General features: G+C 44.4%; 2 protein-coding genes across 19 annotated transcripts in view; one reads left to right on the top strand and one right to left on the bottom strand.

Moving 5' to 3' along the window:
• TECPR2 (tectonin beta-propeller repeat containing 2) overlaps positions 1 to 956 on the bottom strand; it is a 100,658-nt gene extending 99,702 nt beyond the window's left edge. For 11 of the 16 annotated variants that reach the window (XR_011431887.1, XR_011431888.1, XR_002803697.2 and 8 more), the window contains exon 1: positions 817 to 956. The gene's annotated coding sequence lies outside the window, so the exon portion shown is untranslated. The remainder of the gene's footprint in view (positions 1 to 816) is intronic. The other 5 variants (XR_011431884.1, XM_070249297.1, XM_070249294.1 and 2 more) reach the window with 2 other exon arrangements.
• CINP (cyclin dependent kinase 2 interacting protein) lies at positions 944 to 15,684 on the top strand. 3 transcript variants are annotated; one of them, XM_023628437.2, is made up of 6 exons: positions 997 to 1,076; positions 1,666 to 1,749; positions 5,517 to 5,685; positions 8,262 to 8,391; positions 14,203 to 14,332; positions 15,181 to 15,684. In XM_023628437.2, exons 3-6 carry the CDS (start codon positions 5,534 to 5,536, stop codon positions 15,381 to 15,383), a joined length of 615 nt encoding a protein of 204 aa, XP_023484205.1. In that variant the 5' UTR covers positions 997 to 1,076; positions 1,666 to 1,749; positions 5,517 to 5,533; the 3' UTR covers positions 15,384 to 15,684. The 3 variants fall into 3 exon arrangements, with proteins under 3 accessions (XP_023484206.1, XP_023484205.1, XP_070105401.1); XM_070249300.1 differs by having other exon boundaries at positions 1,012 to 1,076; positions 1,670 to 1,749; XM_023628438.2 differs by lacking the exon at positions 1,666 to 1,749 and having other exon boundaries at positions 944 to 1,076.
• Positions 15,685 to 19,938: the final 4,254 nt, after the last annotated feature.

Raw genomic sequence — 19,938 nt, 5'->3', positions numbered from 1 at the left:
GAAGAGAGGCGGCAGTAGAGCATGTGGGTAACGACAGCAGGGGCTATCCTTTATGGAAATACACGGCGCTTAGCGCGTTGCATGCGTTGACCCATTTAACCCTCCCACCAGGACCAGTATCATCTCCATTTTACAGATGATGAAACTGAAGCACAGTGAGATATCATTTGCCCAGAGCACACTGCTAAGAAGGGGCACCGCTGTGACTCGGGTTTGACTCCAGGGTACCCCATTCTTTAACCTGCACTAACTATCCTGCCTCCCAGGCCTTAAAACAGGACTGAGAGGAGTCGTTCATTTATCCATTTAAGGAACGCTTATTGAGCACCTACTGGGTACACGCCAAGGCCTGGTGCGAGGCACTGGTAGGCAGATGAAGGGACGAGGACCGAGAGGGTCGGGGGACAGAACGCAACGTCAATCATAAGACTACGGAGCTCGGAGCCACGGGGCCAGCGGCGGAAGGGATGCCAGGGTGCGGCAGAGGGAGGGAAGGCGCGGAACGGGAGGAGCGAGGGGAGCCGGGGTGCCGGCCGGACAGCGCAGCCCAGGCGGGGTGGGCGAGAACCGCTTCCCTCGGCGGACCGTCGGCTTCTGCCAGGCGACGAGCCCGGCGCTTCATGTGTGATGGCATTCAGCCTCGGCCACCCCGCGCGGGCGGGACGGGGGCCGGGAAAGGGGGCGAAGCGGGCAGGGCGACCCTGCGCGGCTGAGGCGAGGGAAGGGGGGCCCGGGGGAGGCGTGAGCGCCAGCGGGGAGGAGCGCGGGGCCGAGCGGCGGGGGCGGCGAGGCCTCCAGCAGCGTCGCCGGACTCACCTCCCGCAGCTGCCCCTCCGGACTCTTCGGCCCCGCCGGGCCGGGGGAGGCGGGGACGGACTCCGGGCCGCGGGGGCTGCCGGGAGCCCGTTCCCTGGGCAACCGGGCCGGCACCGCCGAGCGACAGCCGGCTCCGCCCGAGGATAGAGCGGCAGAGCCACAAGTGGCGGCGGGCGGGGCGGAAGTGACGTGCGCGCTTCCGGCGGGTGTAGACGGGGCTTCGGGACTCTTTCCCGGGATACCTGCGGACCGCATGGAAGGTGCGTGAGAAGGGCTAGTTTCCCGGGGCAGGGAGGGTGTGGATGTTACGGCTTGGACTGCAGGGTGGGCCAGAGACCCGGAGCTTTCGGGATCGAATGGGGTCCGTGCCTTAGCCCAGCCCAACCCGCTGGCCGCGCGCCGGCTCTGCGGTCGGCCCGGGTGTCAGTTTTGCGGAGCCTGTTTTTTCACGTGTACAAGATGTACGCAAAGGAGCGTCCGCAGATCCTGACGCTCAAATTGTAATTGTCTTGGAACACTTTCCCTGAACTCCCGTCAGTCAGTTACCGACCACAGAGCCTTCTGCTGGTACTGAAAGCTGTCATTCAGCCAGCGCTCACTATGTGCCAAGTCGTGTTCTAAGTACTCTACATAGATTAGCGCATTGGAGCCTCACAGCGACCCCGTGAAGTAATGTCAACAGAAGGGGACCCGAGGCTCAGAGGGATTAAGTAAAGTAGCCACTATCCTTTACCTCACTCTGCCCTTTCCTGTGACTGATTACTGGTCTGTCTTTCCCTACTGGCCTTTGAGTTTCTTGAAGTCAGAACTGTGTTTTTGGTTCCTAAATATGTGCTGGGAATGGGACAGACAGACGATGAATCAGATGTGGTCCTCGCCCTGAAGGAACCCCTACTGGAGGAGAGAAACCTTTGGAAGATTTTAGTACCAGTGGTAAGAGCTGTTTCTCCATTTAACACATTTTATTCAGCACCTGCTATGTTCCGAGGTTATGAGAGGAAACAAGACATAGTCCCTACTCTGGTGGAACTTGCAGTCTAGCAGGGAATATAGATGTTAAACAAGCGAATACACCACACTGGTGAGTGTCTTGATACCTGACGTATAGGGTATTCCAGATATGTAGTGCAGTGAGGCCTAACTCAACCTGGGGGATACGGGAAGACTTCTTTATGGAAGTGACTTTCTAAAAACCTAATCAGATCATCTCACTTCTTCCCTACTCAAAGCTCACTGATCACTTTCCATTGACTTGGAATAAATCCAAACTTCTTATCTTGGCCCATAAGGTTCTAGTTGCCTGCCTCCTCACCTACTACTCACCCTCTCTCCATTTTATTCTAGCCACACTGGCCTTTTTCTTTTTTTCAAAATCACCAAGCTCATTCTCACATTAGGGCCCATGCTGTTGAGGTCTCATCATTCAAGTCTCAGCCTAAATGACACCTTATCAGGGGTTCACTCTGTTAAAAAAAATTCAACTGAGTAAATTGGAAGACCTAATCAGCTTAATTAAATGGATAGCATCTCATCTGGCAAGCAGAGAGATACTCCAAGAGGGTTACACAACATAAAAGGCTTTTATAGTCAGGAGGGTGAGACAAGGAAAAGAAGTCATCAGCAAGGAAAAAATGAAAGTTCATTGGAGGAAAGTAAAAGTTCAGGAGAGGAGGGCTTCTCGTTGTCTGAGCTGTAGCGTTTTCCATTGGCTGGGCTTGTTGCTGGGCAAGAAAGAAATCTTCCTTTCTCTTGCTGGAGTAGTAAAGTAGTTGCACTTCCTGTTTGGGAGTGCAAGGTATGACTCTTCCGGTTGGGGTCTTTAACTGTCCTAATTAACTGACTCTGTAATTGATTTTCTGTTTCGGGTAGTTGACAGGAGTGGTGGGGAGTGAGAGCTCCCTCTGCAGGCCTTCCTGACTCTGATTTTAGTTGAGGGTTTTTACAATTAATTTTCACAACTCTAACACAAGATCCTGTTTTATTTTCTATTTGGCACTTATCATAATCTGAACTGATCATGAATATCTAATTGTCTATTATACACCTTCTCTCCAGAAAGTAAATTCCATGGAAATGGTCCTGCTCTGTCTTGCTCAATCACTTAATCTCCCATGCCTGGCGTATGGTAGGCACTGAGGTAATATTGGTTAGTTGTATAAGTAAAGAATGAATGAAAAATCAAGATGATATTTAAAAACAGAGCCCTGAAAAGTTACTAGGAGTTACCCAGGTGAGTGGGGACACACACTGACAGGAAATGTATACCAGGTCAAAGGCAGAACTTGTACAGAGCCAGCACTGAGGCATAGAGAGCAAGTGGAGACATGATGGGCAGGACTTAGGTAACAGAAGCTGTGGTATTGTGGTTTATAATAAGAAATAAATATTTGGTCTTCATCCCTGTTCCTGGCACATAGCTCCTAATATGCTTGGGATTTCCTAAGCAAGGAGAGCAATCAAGGTCTTTTGTTATGTTAATGAGGTGATTTTTAGAAAGCCCCTAGGTAACCTAAGGATGGGGACTGGTCACCAGAGGAACCAACCTTGTGATTAGAGAGTTGGAACTTTGAGTCCCACCCACCCCTACCCCCACCTCCTGGAAGGGGAGAGGAGCTGGAGGTTGAATCAGTGGCCTATGATTTAGTCAATCATGCCTAAGTAGTGAAGCCTCCATAAAAAAATGAAAAAGCAAAAGGACAGGGTTTGGAGAGCTGCCAGGTGAACAGGTGGAGATCCCAGGAGAGTGGTGCACTCAGAGGGCGTGGAAGTTCCACGCCCTTTCCCCACGCCTTGCCCTATGCATCTCTTCATCTGGCTGTTCCTGAGTTATATCCTTTTATAATAAACCAGTAATCTCGTAAGTAAAATGTTTCCTGAGTTCTGTGAGCTGTTCTAGCAAATTACTCAAACTCAACGGAGGAGGTCTTTGGAACCTCTGATCTATAGCCGGTCAGTCAGAAACACAGGTGACAACCTGGACTTGAGATTGGCATCTGAAGTGGGGGTGTGGGGGGGGGGGCAGTCTTGTGGGACTGAGCCCTTAACCTGTGGGATTTGATGCTATCTCCAGGTACATAGTGTCAGAATTGAGTTTATTGCTTGATGGTGGTGGGAAAAACACACATTGGAGAAGCCCTTGTGATGACAGATACTATGTTGGATCTGTAGGGGAGGACGAACTATGCCTCTACCCTCTTGGTCCTTCTGGCTGGTCTGAGAATTAAAGTGACATGAGACAGAATAACAGGAGAAAACCAAACACATTTAATAACACGTGTACGTGGGGAAAAAAACAGGAAAACTGAGTAACTCGCCAAAATGGCCAAAGCTACCACCTTAAATACCATCTTCAGCTAAAGATAAGGGAGGATGTTGGGGGTAGTGGTTTGGGACTTCAAAGGGGAGGAAGGCAATTCACATGGAGATGGAAAAGCAAATGTTTGGTAAACAAATGTTGACATGCTTTGCAAAGACAATGAGACATGGGGAAGACTTTGATTAAATGGGCTTTGCGAGGTTCCTCCCAGTCTACCGTTGTGCTTATCCATGGTGATAGCTCCTTCCTGAAACAGGCCTTTTATCTTAAATTCTTTGAGGCAGTCAGGGGGAATGTCAAATTTTTTTTTTCTGAGTCTTTTGTTTTTAAAAATAAGCCAGAGACGTATTTTGGGGTGGCCAATTCTGATCCCCCACAGATACTTGCCACGTGCCAGGCCCTCACAGCTTTACATACATTATCTAATCTCCACATCAACTCTATCAAGTAGATGTATTTTATCCCCATTTTACAGGTGAGAACATTGAGGCTCGGGGAGGTTAACTGATTTTCCCAAGATCCCACAGCTGGCAGTGGCAGAGCTGGGATTCAAACCCAGTCAGTATGGTCTTCAGAGTCTAAACTCCTAACGATACCACAATTGTGCCTCCTGGATTTCTTAAGGGGCCTCTCACAGAATTTGGACTTTATCCCATGAGCCATGAGAAACCTCTGAAAGTTCTAAGTAGAGAAGGAGAGAGGACACAGGAGGACTGGGGAGCCCAAACAGCCGAAATGGCTTTTAGTGTTCGGGAGCCAGCTTCCTACAGGAGCTGGGATCGGGTGGGTCTTGGAGCACAGGCAGCACTGGCGCAGGGCAGGAAAGAGCGTTCCTGCAGAGGCCTGCAAGGGACTCAACTTTTCAAGAGCTGTCAATAGATCATTTCAGCTGCAGATTGAGGGGGCTTCAGGGTGGGGGTGAGACAGTCTTGAGGCAGAGAGAGAGGGAGCCAGATCCTGTTGGAGTTTGGGCTTCCTCCTGCATTTAAGCAGGGTCGTGGCAGTGTGAAGAACCACAAGGCTCTGAACAAATGTAAGGTATCGAAATGCCCGAGACTAGACAGTGGGGTATTACGGCATGGAAGTGGAGTGTTTTAGCAGAAAGTGACAGCTTTACCTTATTTCCAACCTTTGAATGTGATCATAGTGCTTAAGGTAAAAACTTTGTGGAGCCCTTAAGCTGGAAAAGGACTCAGCCATCTCTGGTGAGTCTTAAACTGTAAAAACAATTCTGTTATGTCTCATTCCAGGAACTTCCATCCAGACTGCTTAGTTTCCATGACATTTATTTGTCCAGTTGATGTAGCAACTGGGATGGTTCTACTGTTGAAAGTTGTAAGATCATAAATTTTGTAATAATTATGTTTCTTTTACTCCCTATCAGCAAAGACTCTTGGAAGCATGATACCCAGAAAACCTGTCTTATCTGTGAGTGCAAGAAAAATTAAGGACAATGCAGCTGATTGGCATAATTTAATCCTGAAATGGGAAACCCTCAATGATGCAGGTTTTGCTACAGCAAATAATATTGCCAACCTGAAAATCAGTTTATTGTAAGTACATTTAGAGTTCCTCATGCTCTGAGCTCTTCGCCCTTAAGGATCAGGCAGAAGTTTCCTGGGAGACTTGTAGGGTGGGAAGGGTCATCTCTATTTGTCAACATGGATAAATTAAATGAAAAAATATTAAGCAAAAAAGCAAGTGGTCAAATGATTTATACAAGTATGAACTGTACCTGTACATTTTAAATACAAAATTATTCTACATATTGTTCATGGTTACATCTGTATATAAAATTATAAAAGTGAGGGCTGGCCCCGTGGCCTAGTGGTTAAGTTCAATGCGCTCTTCTCTGGCAGCCCAAGTTCGCAGGTTCGGATCCCGGGCACGGACCTACACCACTCATCAACTATGCTTGGGTGGCAATCCACGTATAAAATAGAGGAAGATTGGCACAGATGTTAGCTCAGGGCTAATCTTCCTCAGCAAAAAAAAAAAAAGAAGAAGAAGAAGAAGAAGTAATAGATTGGAAGGATATAGGCTCAATTCATGATACTGGTATCTTCTGAGAACGAGTATTGGGGTGGTCAGTGGGACTTCATCTTCTAAGGTTGCATTTTATTTCTGTGATATTGTGTTTTATAATAAGAAATATATATTTGGTCTTTGTCCCTGTTCCTGGCACACAGCTCTTAAAACCCTTATAATTTCCTGATCCATAAGAGCAATTGGAGAATCTTTTGTTATAATATTTGGTCTTTTGTCTGACAGTTCCTGAAATAGCTCCAGAGTGATAAAGGTGAAAGCCCCTTCCGACCACACCTGAGTTTACCTTAATGAGGTGACTTTTGGAAAACCCCTAAGGATGGAGGCTGGTTGCCTAGGGAACCAACCAGAAGATTAGGAGTTGGAACTCTCAGTGCCATGCCCTCACCCCCTTTACCTCTCAGGGAGGTGGGAGGGGCTGAAGGTTGAATTAATCCCCAGTGGCCAGTGATTTAATCAGTCATGCCCACATAATGAAGTCTCCATAAAAACCCAAAAGGATGGGGCTTGGAGAGCTTCCAGGTTGGTAAACAAGAGCACATCCCTCCGTCAGCAGGGTGCTGCACCCCGAGCTCACGAAGCTCCTGTGCTTGGACCCTTCTGGATCTTGCCCTATGTACCTCTTCATCTGGCTGTTCTTCTCTATCCTTTATTATAAACCTGTAGACTAATAAGTAAACCAAGTTCTTTGATACCTTCAATTTCCTGAGTTCTGTGAGCTGCTCTAGCAAATTAATTGATCCCCGGGAGGGCTTATGGGAACCTCTGATTTATAGCACAGGTGACATCCTGGACTTGTGACTGCACTATAAGTGGAGGGGAGGGCAAGCCTGTAGGACTGAGCTCTGAACCTGTGGGATCTGATGCTGTCACAGGCAGATGCTGTCAGAATTGAGTTAAATTGTAGGATGCCCAGCTGGTATCTGGAGAACCAGAATTGTTTGGTGTGGAGAAACCCAGTGCCTCCAAGTGTCAGAGTGAAGCCGAGTATTGAGAATAGAGAACTTTGTTTTTTCTTAGCAATTTGTTTGTTTGTTTTTTAAAGATTGGCACCTGAGCTAACAACTGTGGCCAATCATTTTTTTCTTTTTTTTTTTTCCTGCTTTATCTCCCCAAATCCCCCGGGTACATAGTTGTATATTTTAGTTGCAGGTCCCTCTAGTTGCGGCATATGGGACGCCGCCTCAACATGGCCTGACGAGCGGTGCCATGTCCACGTCCAGGATCCAAACCAGCGAAACCCTGGGCCGCTGCAGTGGAGCACGAGAACTTAACCACTCGGCCAGAGGGCCGGGCCCCCATGCAATTTGTTTTTTAAAGACAAAGGAATTATGAAAAAAACTGTTATTTGCTGATTCCGATTAGAAGATTTATTTTATTATTCTGTGTACTTTCCTATATATATTACATGTTATATATATATATATATATATATATATATGATTTTCATTTCTCCAAGTTATAATTATATATATGTGTATCTTTGTCTACAGTCCAGAGTCTAGAGCATTACCTTCCTGGCCTGTCCCCTGGCTCTGGCCAGCCTGCTTCCATGTGAAATTCCCTCACATACCTCAGGTGCTTTGGTCCTCCGCTGCCTTTTCTGGTGGAATTCTGCCCAGCAACTTCCATCAAAAAGCTCTTATCCTTACTGTGTAGTATGCTCACTGATCCTTCCTATTCTATTTTCATGTTTAATTTTTCTTTAAGTGTTGATTGTGACCCCACTAGATTTATTTCATGCCCCACAGGTCGCAGCCTGCAGTTTACAAAACACATTCCTATTCCTAGAATGTGAACTCTGGGAAACCGATCCATGTCTCGTTCATCTTTGTAAGCCCTGTGCTACACGCCAAGGATGCCACAGGGCTGAATTTATTCCAGTGCAAAATTGAGGAACTGAGGGACATATTCATTGTATGTGTAAATAATAAGTAAACATATGTTATAATGAGATGAAACAATGCCTCCACAAAATATCTGACATAATTATGTGGATAATGAGTTTTCTAGGGTTCATCGTCACGAAATGAGGTAAGCTTACAGAGTGTATTTTGTTCTCATTATTTTCCATTTCGTCCAGGAGTAAAGACAAGATAGAGTTAGAGAACAGCAGCCTGGCTTCCAATGACAATGCAGAAAAGATGCACCCGGAGTACAGTAAGGAGCTGGAGATGCTGTGTGAGGGGCTGCAGGCCACCTTAGATGGTTTGGTAAGATCCACAGATCCAGCCACCTGTGCTCACGGTCACTGAATCCCAGGGCTGTGTTTGGGCTTGCTTGGGCGCGGCAGCATTCAACTCTAGGCAGTGCTTTCCTCCTCCACACACACTGGTTTTCCCTCCTCAGCCTCCCCTGCTGGCCTCTCTTCCTCTTCCTGCCCCACAGGTCTAGGTGTTCTCCAAGATGCTGTCCTAGACCTTTGTTCTTTTTGTCCTGTGTGTTGTCCGGGGCAATTTCACCCACTTTCAGGGCTCCACAAAATAAATATTTTAGGCTTTGTGGGCCCTACAGACTCTCTTCTCACTGCTCAGCTCTGCTGGGGAGCCCTAAAGCAGCCAGAGACAGTACATTGGTGAATGGGCGTGGCTGTGTTCTAGTAAAACTTTATTTATGGACACTGAAATTTGAGTTACAAATGTGTCACAAAATATCCTTCTTTGTTTGATTTTTTTCCCAACCATTTGAAAATGTAAAACCCATTCTTAGCTCTCAGGCTGCACATAAATAGGCTAAGGGCCGATTTGGTCCGTGGGCCCTGATCTAGCGTGTAAGACACTCTTCTGAGACTATTGATTGCACTGAATTTCAGTATCCACCATACTGGCCACCAAATGTGCATATAACCCCTCATCTCTTTGCCAGGCACAGGAATAAGGTTTTGTACATACTTGAACTTGGATAACTAAAGCTTACCCACAAACATATAAAATCTTTCTATTTTAACCTTTTTTGATGAGAATGTTTCTAATGCTTTACATGCTTCCTTGCCTTTTTAAACAGAATATGTCAAATATAATTGTATTTCTTCAAGATACCACTCATTCAAATTTAGGATTCTACCTATTATAAGGCAGGCTATAGATGTTCAGGAAAGAAACACTCCTCTTTTAAATATCACATCAACTGTGAGATACGTAATGGTTTCAGAAGCATTGAAATGAGAAAATAAATGGTGCATTGAGGACATTGTGCTTTAGCCTTTTCTTTATGACTGAAATGTAGCACTGTCCTCTGGATATTGTGATGTTTATGAGACTTTGTCTCCTCTAAATAAACGATTGGGTTTTTGTAATTGGCCTGTCCATTTTGTGATTCTGCCTTCCCCTTTGTCTTGGGGTTCTGCTATGATAAGAAACACTTGCCCCACTACCCAACTCTCTCCTCCTTGTACTCAAGCCGGTAACGAGGCGGGCAGGTGTCCAGTGACTTTGTCTTAAGCCTGCTCACAGGAAGCGGGAGGATAAAGCATGTGCACTTTGTGGTATCTATTTTCTTTGTTTTATGTTCATATTCATGGCTATGTCTCCAGTGGGTTCTGGACATAGGACTTCTGGACCAGTGCGGATTAACATAGGCAGAATAATCGATTGAAATTTCCATAGTAATAAGCTATTGAAAACTGGCCACTTGTATTGGTTTTGTTTGTTTGTTCCCAAATTAAGCCATTTGATTATGGCAAGTATTTTTATTTGGACAAGAAAGCAGGTGCACGTATTGTTCCTGAAAGAGAAGAAACTGGGTGGCTAAGTTCCTGTATTGAAATAAGTTAAACAGCCACAAAACTAAAGCCACACAGCTTGGTGGTCAGTTACCCTCAACTGCTGATTGCCTCCTCGTTTGTTGTTTGATGTGTTACAGCTCCCACCAGAACCTCTTCATCCTTGACCTGCTGTGTTCCTTCCTGGTGAAAAACATTGCACAGAATCCCAAAATTGTATTCGAATGAGAAACACTTGACACATATTAATTTGACCTTTTAAAATGCAAAAAACCCTGGAAAGGATTTTGTTTTTAAATGCCACGTGGCGTTTTTTAGATCACACCTTCTCATTTATAGCTCTGTACATACACATACCACATTAGGAAAGTGTTTAAATGGGGAGGCCGTGGGGGGGAGGAGGTGTGACTTCGATTTCAGGCATGTCAGCAGTGATCAGTCAGTGGTTCTGCTTGTGCGCCCTTCATTCTCCCCATCCTTGAGTGGTCAGTCCTTGGTTCTGCTTGTGCGCCCTTCATCCTCCCCATCCTTGAGTGGTCAGTCCTTGGTTCTGCTTGTGCGTCCTTCATTCTCCCCATCCTTGAGTGGCAGTCAGTGATTCTGCTTGTGCGCCCTTCATCCTCCGCATCCTTGAGTGGTCAGTCCTTGGTTCTGCTTGTGTGCCCTTCATTCTCCCCATCCTTGAGTGGTCAGTCCTTGGTTCTGCTTGTGCGTCCTTCATTCTCCCCATCCTTGAGTGGCAGTCAGTGGTTTTGCTCGTGCGTCCTTCATCCTCCCCATCCTTGAGTGGTCAGTCCTTGGTTCTGCTTGTGCGTCCTTCATCCTCCCCATCCTTGAGTAGCAGTCAGTGGTTCTGCTTGTGCGCCCTTCATCCTCCCCATCCTTGAGTAGCAGTCAGTGGTTCTGCTTGTGCGCCCTTCATCCTCCCCATCCTTGAGTAGCAGTCAGTGGTTTTGCTCGTGCGCCCTTCATCCTCCCCATCCTTGAGTGGCAGTCAGTGGTTCTGCTTGTGCGTCCTTCATCCTCCCCATCCTTGAGTAGCAGTCAGTGGTTCTGCTTGTGTGCCTTTCATCCTCCCCATCCTTGAGTAGCAGTCAGTGGTTCTGCTTGTGCGCCCTTCATCCTCCCCATCCTTGAGTAGCAGTCAGGTACCACAGGCCTCCTTCCTCAGCCCGCCTGACCCACGCTGAGAAGGGACAGCCTGGGAGGACATCAGGAGGTAGAGTCAAGGTCCAGAAAACCCAGCCAGCAGGCTCAATGGACTGAACAGTAGCGGATGAAACATGGGACACCTGCCCTTGGTCCCTGTAGCCCACAGCACAGGTCCAGGGGGAGGGGGGTGTGGCCTGGCAGGCCAGTTGAAAGTGGCCGCTGGGTTTTGGTGGCTGCACACTCATCGGGAGCTGAGTTCCCAAGATCACAGCCTAGGCTGTGTCCTTGAGAGCCAAGGGAATGATGGGCCCACCCATCATCATGGACAGACAGTGTGGGCACATAAGAGGGGCTGAGGGAGGCAGGCCGTGTCAGAGAGAATTAGAGGAACTGGGGTTTTAGCCCGGATAAGGGGAACCAGTAGACGAAAAGCTGCCATCATGGCCAAAAGGCTGTCCTGAGAAAAGAAACCAGTATGCTGGTTTTATGAAGCCTCAGAGCGGAGAGGGGAGACCCCTGGAGCCCACAGAAGCTTTAGCTCCCACCTGAGAACTATGTGATAACAGAAGTCCTGTCCAGAGCTGGAATGGGCTGCCCAGGGGGTGGGGTGTCACATCGTTGGAAATGTGCCCCCAAAAGCCTGGATGATCACTTGGTGGATTTATTACAAAGATCATTGAGGAATTAATTCCTGGGTGGAACTAGATGAGTGTTCAAACATTTCATCCACTCTCATACCTGCCTCACAATTTGTATCTTATCCTATACTCATTTGTTTACTCAAGATTTTTCTGTAGAATAATTAAAACCACACTATAAAAATGTTAGCTGAATACTGCTTCCCTGTGAAAGTCTCTGAGCCTGGGGTTTACTCCCTCTTTCCTAAAAAGGGAAGTATTATGTCTAAAAAAAGCAAGTATTATGAGATGGAGAGGCATACTGATAACCAGAAGAATTGGGAGATAACAAATGAGGCATGAAGCAGTGTGTCCCCCTGTGGTTCAGGGTTATTAATACCACGGCCCGGTGCCACCTAACCATCCTCCCAGTGCATCCCACACTTTGGGAAAGGGTGGGCCACATGGTCTCTACGGTCTCCCCAACTCATAGGTTCCCGCTCCAGTGAATTTATTCTACATGTTTTTTAAAATACCGCTTTATTTTTTAGGACAGTTTTAGATGTACAGAATAATTAAATAATTAATCATTTATTTGTCTTTTCTCCCCTATTAACTATTCAGTCATTTATTTCTAGCAGTATGGACTCATGGTTATTTGTTTTGTATTTTGGGTTATAATCCAGTACTGCTTTATTTTGTCCCTCAAATTGTTCCTGCTTTGGCCATTAGGAGTTCAGTGGGCTCCCATGTCCTTTTGACATACTCCCATCATTGTAAGTTTTAGGTTTTGGTTTTTTGAATACTTCCTAACTTTCTGGCATTATAAGATGTTCTAGGCTCATCTTGTGAATTTCCTGCCTCAGTGCTAGAATCAGCCATCTTTCCAGGGATCCCTGGCTCCTTTTACCAGAGAAGGGTATTAGAAACCAACATCTGAATGCTAGCTGTCAGGCACCAAAGTTCTATGCTCCAGTGAATTTATTCTATTTTAAAGTGGTTTTGAAATAAGTTCTCATTGTATGCTCAAAACCAAGAGTTAATGTTATAAGGATATTAATATGATTTTTCCTATGTTCCTCCAGCTTTTAGAGAGAATGGTTTCCCAGACTTTACTTTAAATGTCTTGAATGAATTTGACCTTGGTGGAGGTTTGAGGCACCCCTTTCCCTAAGCAGTGTGGTCTATTAGCTGTGGGAACAGAAGTACCTGTGTTGAGCTGTGAGTGTGGGCCGCTGTTCATGCACTGTCCAGGGCTGCACACGTGAGCATAACTTTAGTCTTTTTATTGATGACCGAGCTCCAGAATTGAGTGAGGCACCTCTGGCCTAGCATTTTCTTGCTCTCCTGATCTTTACAAGCTTTTCTTAGAATTAGGTGGCCCCAGGGAGCTGCTGTGTGATGCAGAGGAGAGAGCATAGGACTGAGTGTCAAGAGACTTGGAGTCAGAATGCGTGGTCTCAAGTCCTGGCCTTGTCTTCCCCTAGCTCAGTGACCTGGAGAATTCCCAGCTGTCATACAGAAGGAATAATCCTACCTCTGGGGTTGGGCCAAGGGAAACATCGAACCTAGAAAGATTTGGAAAAGGAGTATAGTCCTTTACAAATTAATGTTAGCTAAATTTAGTGCATGCCACTTCAAACATAATTGGAGGATGAAGGACCAAGTGCAAAGAATTAAGATTTTGACGATTTATCTGTCTTTTCTTATTTCTCCATGTACATAAAGTTAACTATACTTGGGAGTTAGAAATGTGGTCTTTGAAGACCTATGCTACTCAAATCTGAAATCTTAGTTACTTCACCCATTTATTTTATTTAACAAACCATTATATAGCTCCAACTAGGTGCTTCAAAAAAAACTCAGTCCTCCTAACCACCCTGTGAAAGTAGGCACTTTGTCAGCCCCGTCTGTGCTGGCCTGTCATGCAGTGGGGATGGTTTTAGTATCCACCGCAAAGGCCGTGCAGATGCTGCAGTTACCCAGCTTTGTATGGAGCCTGGAGGACTCTGAGGCCCTGTTGATGTCAAGGTCTCATCGTTTTCCTTCCTTCGTGAAGTGTGTGGGGCTCCCTTTCATTATTACCATTTCATTATTACCAAAACAGGAACCAGAGGCTTCAGTAAACTCAAGGCAGTTAATAAAAGAGTCAGAAATGAGCTCATTTAATGCCCTTTCTCCTCTTGCATTCCATAAAAACAGGAGCCTATCTTGCGATTCTTCCAGGTCATTGGTGTTAAAAAATTCGTGCTCTTTGGAAATCATAGGGAACTGCGGCTCAGCAAGCCTTCTCTTCTCCAGGACTGGACATCTGGAGTCCATCACTGAAGTCATCCAAGTTAATGAAATCATAGCAACTGTCTGCCTCCAGCTCCCTGGAAGTTTACTGCACATGGAGTTAATAGTGTCAAGTTATTGGACTTTTCGTCTCGACAGACTCATACTTCTTAGTTCTGAAATCTTATAGTTGTTGAATCTGAGACTAGAGTAGATTTCAAATAATATGCTCATATTCCAAATTAATATCTTTTCAGACCAAAATACAGGGGAAAATGGAAAAGCTGTCTTCAACTGCCAAGGGAATTTGTGAACTAGAAAATTACCATTATGGGGAGGAGACAAAACGGCCCCTCCTGTTTCACACATGGCCCACAGCCCATTTTTGTAAGTAGTTTTTTCTGCATTGATTTTCAAGGGTAGATTATGAGAGCACTTGAGATCATTTAGATCTGGTACTCTAAGAAGCTGACAGGCTTTGAAATTCAATTCAAGAGGATCCATTGGGAGGGAAGGAGATGGGGGCATCTTAAAATGAGCATTTCTTCTTGGCTTTAATCACCTAATAATCAGCAAGGAATATGAAATGTAATTAGAGACTCATGAAGCAAGTTGACATTATTAGCCCTTTAAAACCAATGGGTAGAATGAGTTCTACCTCCTGTGAAGGCAGAAACCTTTTTTTTTTTTTTTTGGAAGAAAGGTGGGGTTTTTGCTTTTTGTTTTGTTTTAATTAAAAAAAAAAACTGAGGTCACTTCAGCTTTAGCCAAGCCCGTGGAAGAAGACTCCCAGGAAAATGGAATCCATTACTTAAATAAGCTCTATGAGATAAGGGTTATTTTTAGTTTTATTAGTTCAAAAGAAGGGCTAAGCTATTTGATGTTGATTTATGATGTCACTTTTAAATAAGGGAGAAAAGGGTAAAATCACCTAATGAAATGTGTTTACTAAATATTTCAGTTTGAGGTGAATCTACTATCTACTGTCTATAATCATTGCAGGTACTTAAGTTGAGTAGAAAAGGTTATAGCTACTTTCTAATTTCGTGACACCATGTTATTTCATTCTACTAACCTCCACCAGCTCGAGTGATGAATACCCATCTGGCCTTTCTGCCTCAGTGCTGTTGCTAATTCTGGTTTTTAACAAGGACCTTTGCAAAGTGGCGGGTCACCCCCAGTCAAGAGTACTTCCTTGAATTACTGCTATTAGAGGAGACCTAAATTTATTTCAGATGAGGTTTCCCGCGAGCTCTCTGCCATGTACTGGAAGGAGCTCCTCCTGAAGCGCACCATCGTTGAAGAGCTGGCACACACTGTGGACCATGACCTCACCCTGAGCTACCTGTCCATGTGGCTGCACCAGCCCTACGTGGAGAGTGACAGCAAGCTGCTTCTGGAAAGCATGCTGCTCGAAACAGGCCACCGAGCACTGTGACTGCCCAACATGGCTTTGTGCATGAGCCTCCAGGCTCTGTACTACTGGCTTCTGTAGCTCCCAAGGTGGACAGTCTTTCAGGTAGGATCCAGTGCTGCACCCCAGGATTATACCGTGTTCTGGCGTGGCCACCCACTGACCTTCTTAGAGTCTTCCAGACTGGATCATTTCACCAGCTCCCTGCAGCCTCCCCAGACACATTACTGCTGTGTGCCATCCACCACTCAGCATCATTGGCACCTACTGTGAGTCTGTCCCCCATGAAGACTTCTGCTGGAAATAAATGAATTCATCAGAATGACTAAGTGATCTTGTTTCTGTAAATTAGGTATATTTTACACATATTACATTTGTGTAGAAAATCCCTGGTTTCATATTTTTACTTTATGTCTACCTGTATTCTTTTAATTATTATGAGACTATATTAGTTTTGTAATTACAGCTAATGTTTAAAATACCATAGAGTTAACTGAGTAAAGATTGGCATCATGGAAGTGAAAACTACCTACAGAAAAACTGCCTCTAGGGGCCAGCGCCGTGGCCGAGCGGTTAATTTCGTGTGCTCTGCTTCGGCAGCCCAGGGTTTCCCCGGTTCAGACCCTGGGCGTGGACATGGCACTGCTCATCAAGCCATGGTGAGGTGACATCCCACATGCCACAACTAGAAGGACCCACAACTAAAAAAAATATACAACTATGTACTGGGGGGCTTTGGGGAGAAAAAGGAAAAATAAAATCTATAAAAAAAAAAAGAAAAAGAAAAATTGCCTCTGTTTGCATACTGAGGATGTGACAGGCCAAATGAAGTATCATCCATGTCATTCTACTAGCGTAAATCCTATAGTTTGGCAATATTTGCAACCAAATATTGGGGAGATCAATTCTGCCCTTGCTCCCCAGAATCAAAATCTAAGAAACTGCATGCTCTGTGATACGGGATGCAGCCTCATGAAACTGAAGTTCCAGTGTCCCAGGAGCAAGTGCTTCCCAGGGAAAGAAAGAAACTATTCCCAAAATAAAAGACTTATACATGAGAGGGATGTATTTTGAGAGAACGTTAGGATATTTCACTGTGCAAGTTGACATCAAAAGCATTTAAAAGCAACATTTCTTAGAATTTCTCTTTACTCTGCCCTTGCAGTTTTTATTAAAATCTAACCATCATAAAAGTAGCCCATCAAAACTAGGAGGCAGAGCAAAATGGCAGGGTGAGCTGACCCGGGACTCTCTCCTCTCCAAAGTACAACAATGGACTGAAAAAAAAAACAAAAAACCTGAATTTCAGCTAATGAACCTACTGCCAGGACTCAGAGACCTACAGTATCAAAAGACAGAAGACAGAGCCCCTACTGCCCGCCTCGGAGGAGCTGGAATGGCGTAAGAGAGAACATCGCTCCATCCCCTAGAAACCGGGATCACCGCGTGGGTCCAGCAAGGAGTACGGGAGGGGCAGCATGACCAGGGGATGGTCTAGGACTCCCGCCGCCGGTTCAGTGGAAACCCGCTGACAGGGGAAAGCTTCCGTGCATGGAGACTCCATAAATGCAGGGCCCCGGGAGACCAGAGAACAGAACTGATTGAATCCAGATCAGTGTGCAAAAGAAACTGCCCCCACCTGCCCCGGAAAAGTACACTGGGTGCCACCATCTTGCCCGAAGGCGGAGAGCTCAGAAATGCGTGGCTCTCGACCCCCATCTAGTGGCGACAGGCTGTAACTGCAACCAAATTCTACCACCATGCGAAAAAACCGCTCCTCTACCATCCACAAATTAATAAAAACCTCAGACCAGAAGGAAAACAATAAAAACATAGAATTAAGTCCTGAGGACTTGGAATTAGGTAAACTAAATGAAAATTAGTTCAGAGCAGCTATAATCAAAAAACTCAATGAGGTAGAGAGAAAGATAGAGAAACAAGCCAAGTTCTGGAGTTACTTCACAAAAGAGATTGAAATTATAAAGAAGAATCAAACAGAATTACTAGAGATGAAAAACACAATGGACCAGATAAAACAGAATATAGATTCCCTGAATGCCCGGGTAGACTCCATAGAAGAGCAAATTAGCATAATTGAAGATAGACAGGCTGAATGGCTCCAGACAGAAGAAGAAAGAGAACTAAGGATTAAAAGGAATGAGGAGTGTATTAGAGAGACAGCAGATTCAATGAGGAGAAAGAATTTAAGGATCATAGGAATTCCTGAGAACATAGAAAAGGAAAATGGAGCAGAAAGTGTGCTTAATGAAATTATAGAAGAGAACTTCCCAAATCTAGGGATTGAGGGAGAAATGTGTGTAGAGGAAGCTTTCAGATCTCCTAGATTTGTCAATGTAAAAAGACCTACTGTAAGGCATATAGTAGTACAAATGGCAAAAAGGAATGACAAAGAAAGAATACTCAGGGCTGCACGACAAAAGAGAATTACCTACAAAGGAGCCCCTATCAGACTTTCAGCGGATTTCTCTACAGAAACCTTACAAGCTAGGAGAGAATGGAGAGACATATTCAAAGCTTTAAAAAATAAAAATCTTCAGCCAAGAATACTCTATCCAGCAAGAATATCCTTCAGCTATGAGGGAGCAATTAAATCTTTTCCAGACAAACAAAAGTTAAGGGAATTTGTAACCAAAAGTCCTCCACTACAAGAAATCCTCAAGGCTCTCATACCTGAAAAAAGAAAAAAGGGAGAAAGGGGTCACAAACCACAGAGTAGGGAGACAGATAAATAGAACCAGAATAGGATAGCAAATATTCAACTATAGCATTAGGATAAAGGTAAGGAAACTACCAAAGCAAAGACGATCTTATCACTCTAACTACAAACTCATAACACAAGTTGGAACAAGAAATGACAATAATACTTTAGGAGGGGAAGAGCAAAGGGACTAAATTAGTCTAGGCCAAGTAAGTAAGAGACCACCAGAGAATAGACTATATTATTCACAAGATTCTAAATACAAACTTCAGGGTAGACACTAAACTAAACAACAGAACAGAGACACAAAACATAAATAAGCAAAAATCTAAGAAACCCAGCATAAGAAATTGCAGTATCAAATGGGTAGGATAAAGCACACAGGAAGAGAAAAGCAGGAAAGCCAGATAATGAGCAACAGATTGACAGCTTTAAGTGCACATGCATCAGTAATCACTCTCAGTGTAAACGGACTGAACTCTCCAATAAAAAGACACAGAGTGGCAAAATGGATTAAAGAACAAGATCCAACAATTTGTTGCCTCCAGGAAACACACCTCAGCCCCAAGGACAAACACAGGCTCAGAGTGAAGGGGTGGAGGACAATACTTCAAGCCAATAGCAAGCAAAAAAAGGCAGGTGTTGCAATTCTCATATCAGACCAAGTGGATTTCAAAATAAGACAGGTAAAGAGAGACACAGAGGGACAATATATAATGATCAAAGGGACACTTCATCAAGAAGAAATAATGCTTCTAAATATCTATGCACCCAACACAGAAGCACCAAGGTTCATAAAGCAACTATTAACAGACCTAAAGGAAAATGTTAAAAACAACACAATAATAGTAGGGGACCTCAACACCCCACTCACATCAATGGACAGATCATCCAGAAAAAAATACACAAAGAAATAGTGGAGCTAAACAAAAAAACTAAAACAATTGGACTTAACAAATATATACAGATCACTTCATCCTAAAAAAGCAGAATACACATTCTTCTCAAGTGCACATGGAACATTCTCAAGGATAGACCATATGTTGGGAAACAAGGCAAGCCTCTACAAATTTAAAAAAATTGAAATAATAACAAGCATCTTCTCTGATCATAATGCTATAGGGCTAGAAATTACAAGAAAAAAGCTGAGAAAGGCACAAAGATGTAGAGACTAAATAATACACTACTGAACAAGCAATGGATCACTGAAGAAATTATAAAAAAATACCTGGAAACTAATGAAATTGATAACATGCCATACCAACTCATATGGGATACAGCAAAAGCTGTATTAAGAGGAAAATTCATCGCAATACAGGCACATCTTAACAAACAAGAAAAATCCCAAATAAGGAATCTTAAACTACACCTAACTGAACTAGAGAAAGAAGAACAAATAAAGCCCAAAGTCAGCAGAAGGAGAGAAATAATAAAAATCAGAACAGAAATAAATACTATTGAAACGAAAAAGGCAGTAGAAAGGATCAATGAGACAAAGAGCTGGTTCTTTGCGAAGATAAATAAAATTGACAAACTCCTAGCCAGACTTACAAAGAAAAAAAGGGAGAAAGCTCAAATAAACAAAATCAGAAATGAAAGAGGAGAAATAACAACAGACTCTGCAGAAATACAGTGGATTATAGGAGAATACTACAAAAAACTCTATGCTAACAGAATGGATAACCTAGAGGAAATGGATAAATTCTTGGACTCCTAAAATCTCCCAAAGCTCACTCAAGAAGAAGCAGACAATTTGAACAGACCAATCACAAGGAAAGAGATTGAAACAGCAATCAAAAACATCCCAAAGAATAAAACCCCAGGACCAGATGGCTTCCCTGGGGAATTCTACCAAACTTT

The sequence above is a fragment of the Equus caballus genome, chromosome 24 (assembly GCF_041296265.1).
Source record: "Equus caballus isolate H_3958 breed thoroughbred chromosome 24, TB-T2T, whole genome shotgun sequence".
In the NCBI taxonomy this organism is placed as follows: Eukaryota; Metazoa; Chordata; class Mammalia; order Perissodactyla; family Equidae; genus Equus; species Equus caballus.
Note: the sequence above shows the minus strand (reverse complement) of the source record. Positions and strands in the feature narration are given on the sequence as shown.

Bases quoted from the DNA above. Each gene is read 5' to 3' on its own strand.
- CINP (XM_023628438.2), top strand. The intron at 5,686-8,261 runs GTAAGTACATTT...CATTTCGTCCAG, and splicing joins AACCTGAAAATCAGTTTATT to GAGTAAAGACAAGATAGAGT. The intron at 14,333-15,180 runs GTAAGTAGTTTT...AATTTATTTCAG, and splicing joins ATGGCCCACAGCCCATTTTT to ATGAGGTTTCCCGCGAGCTC.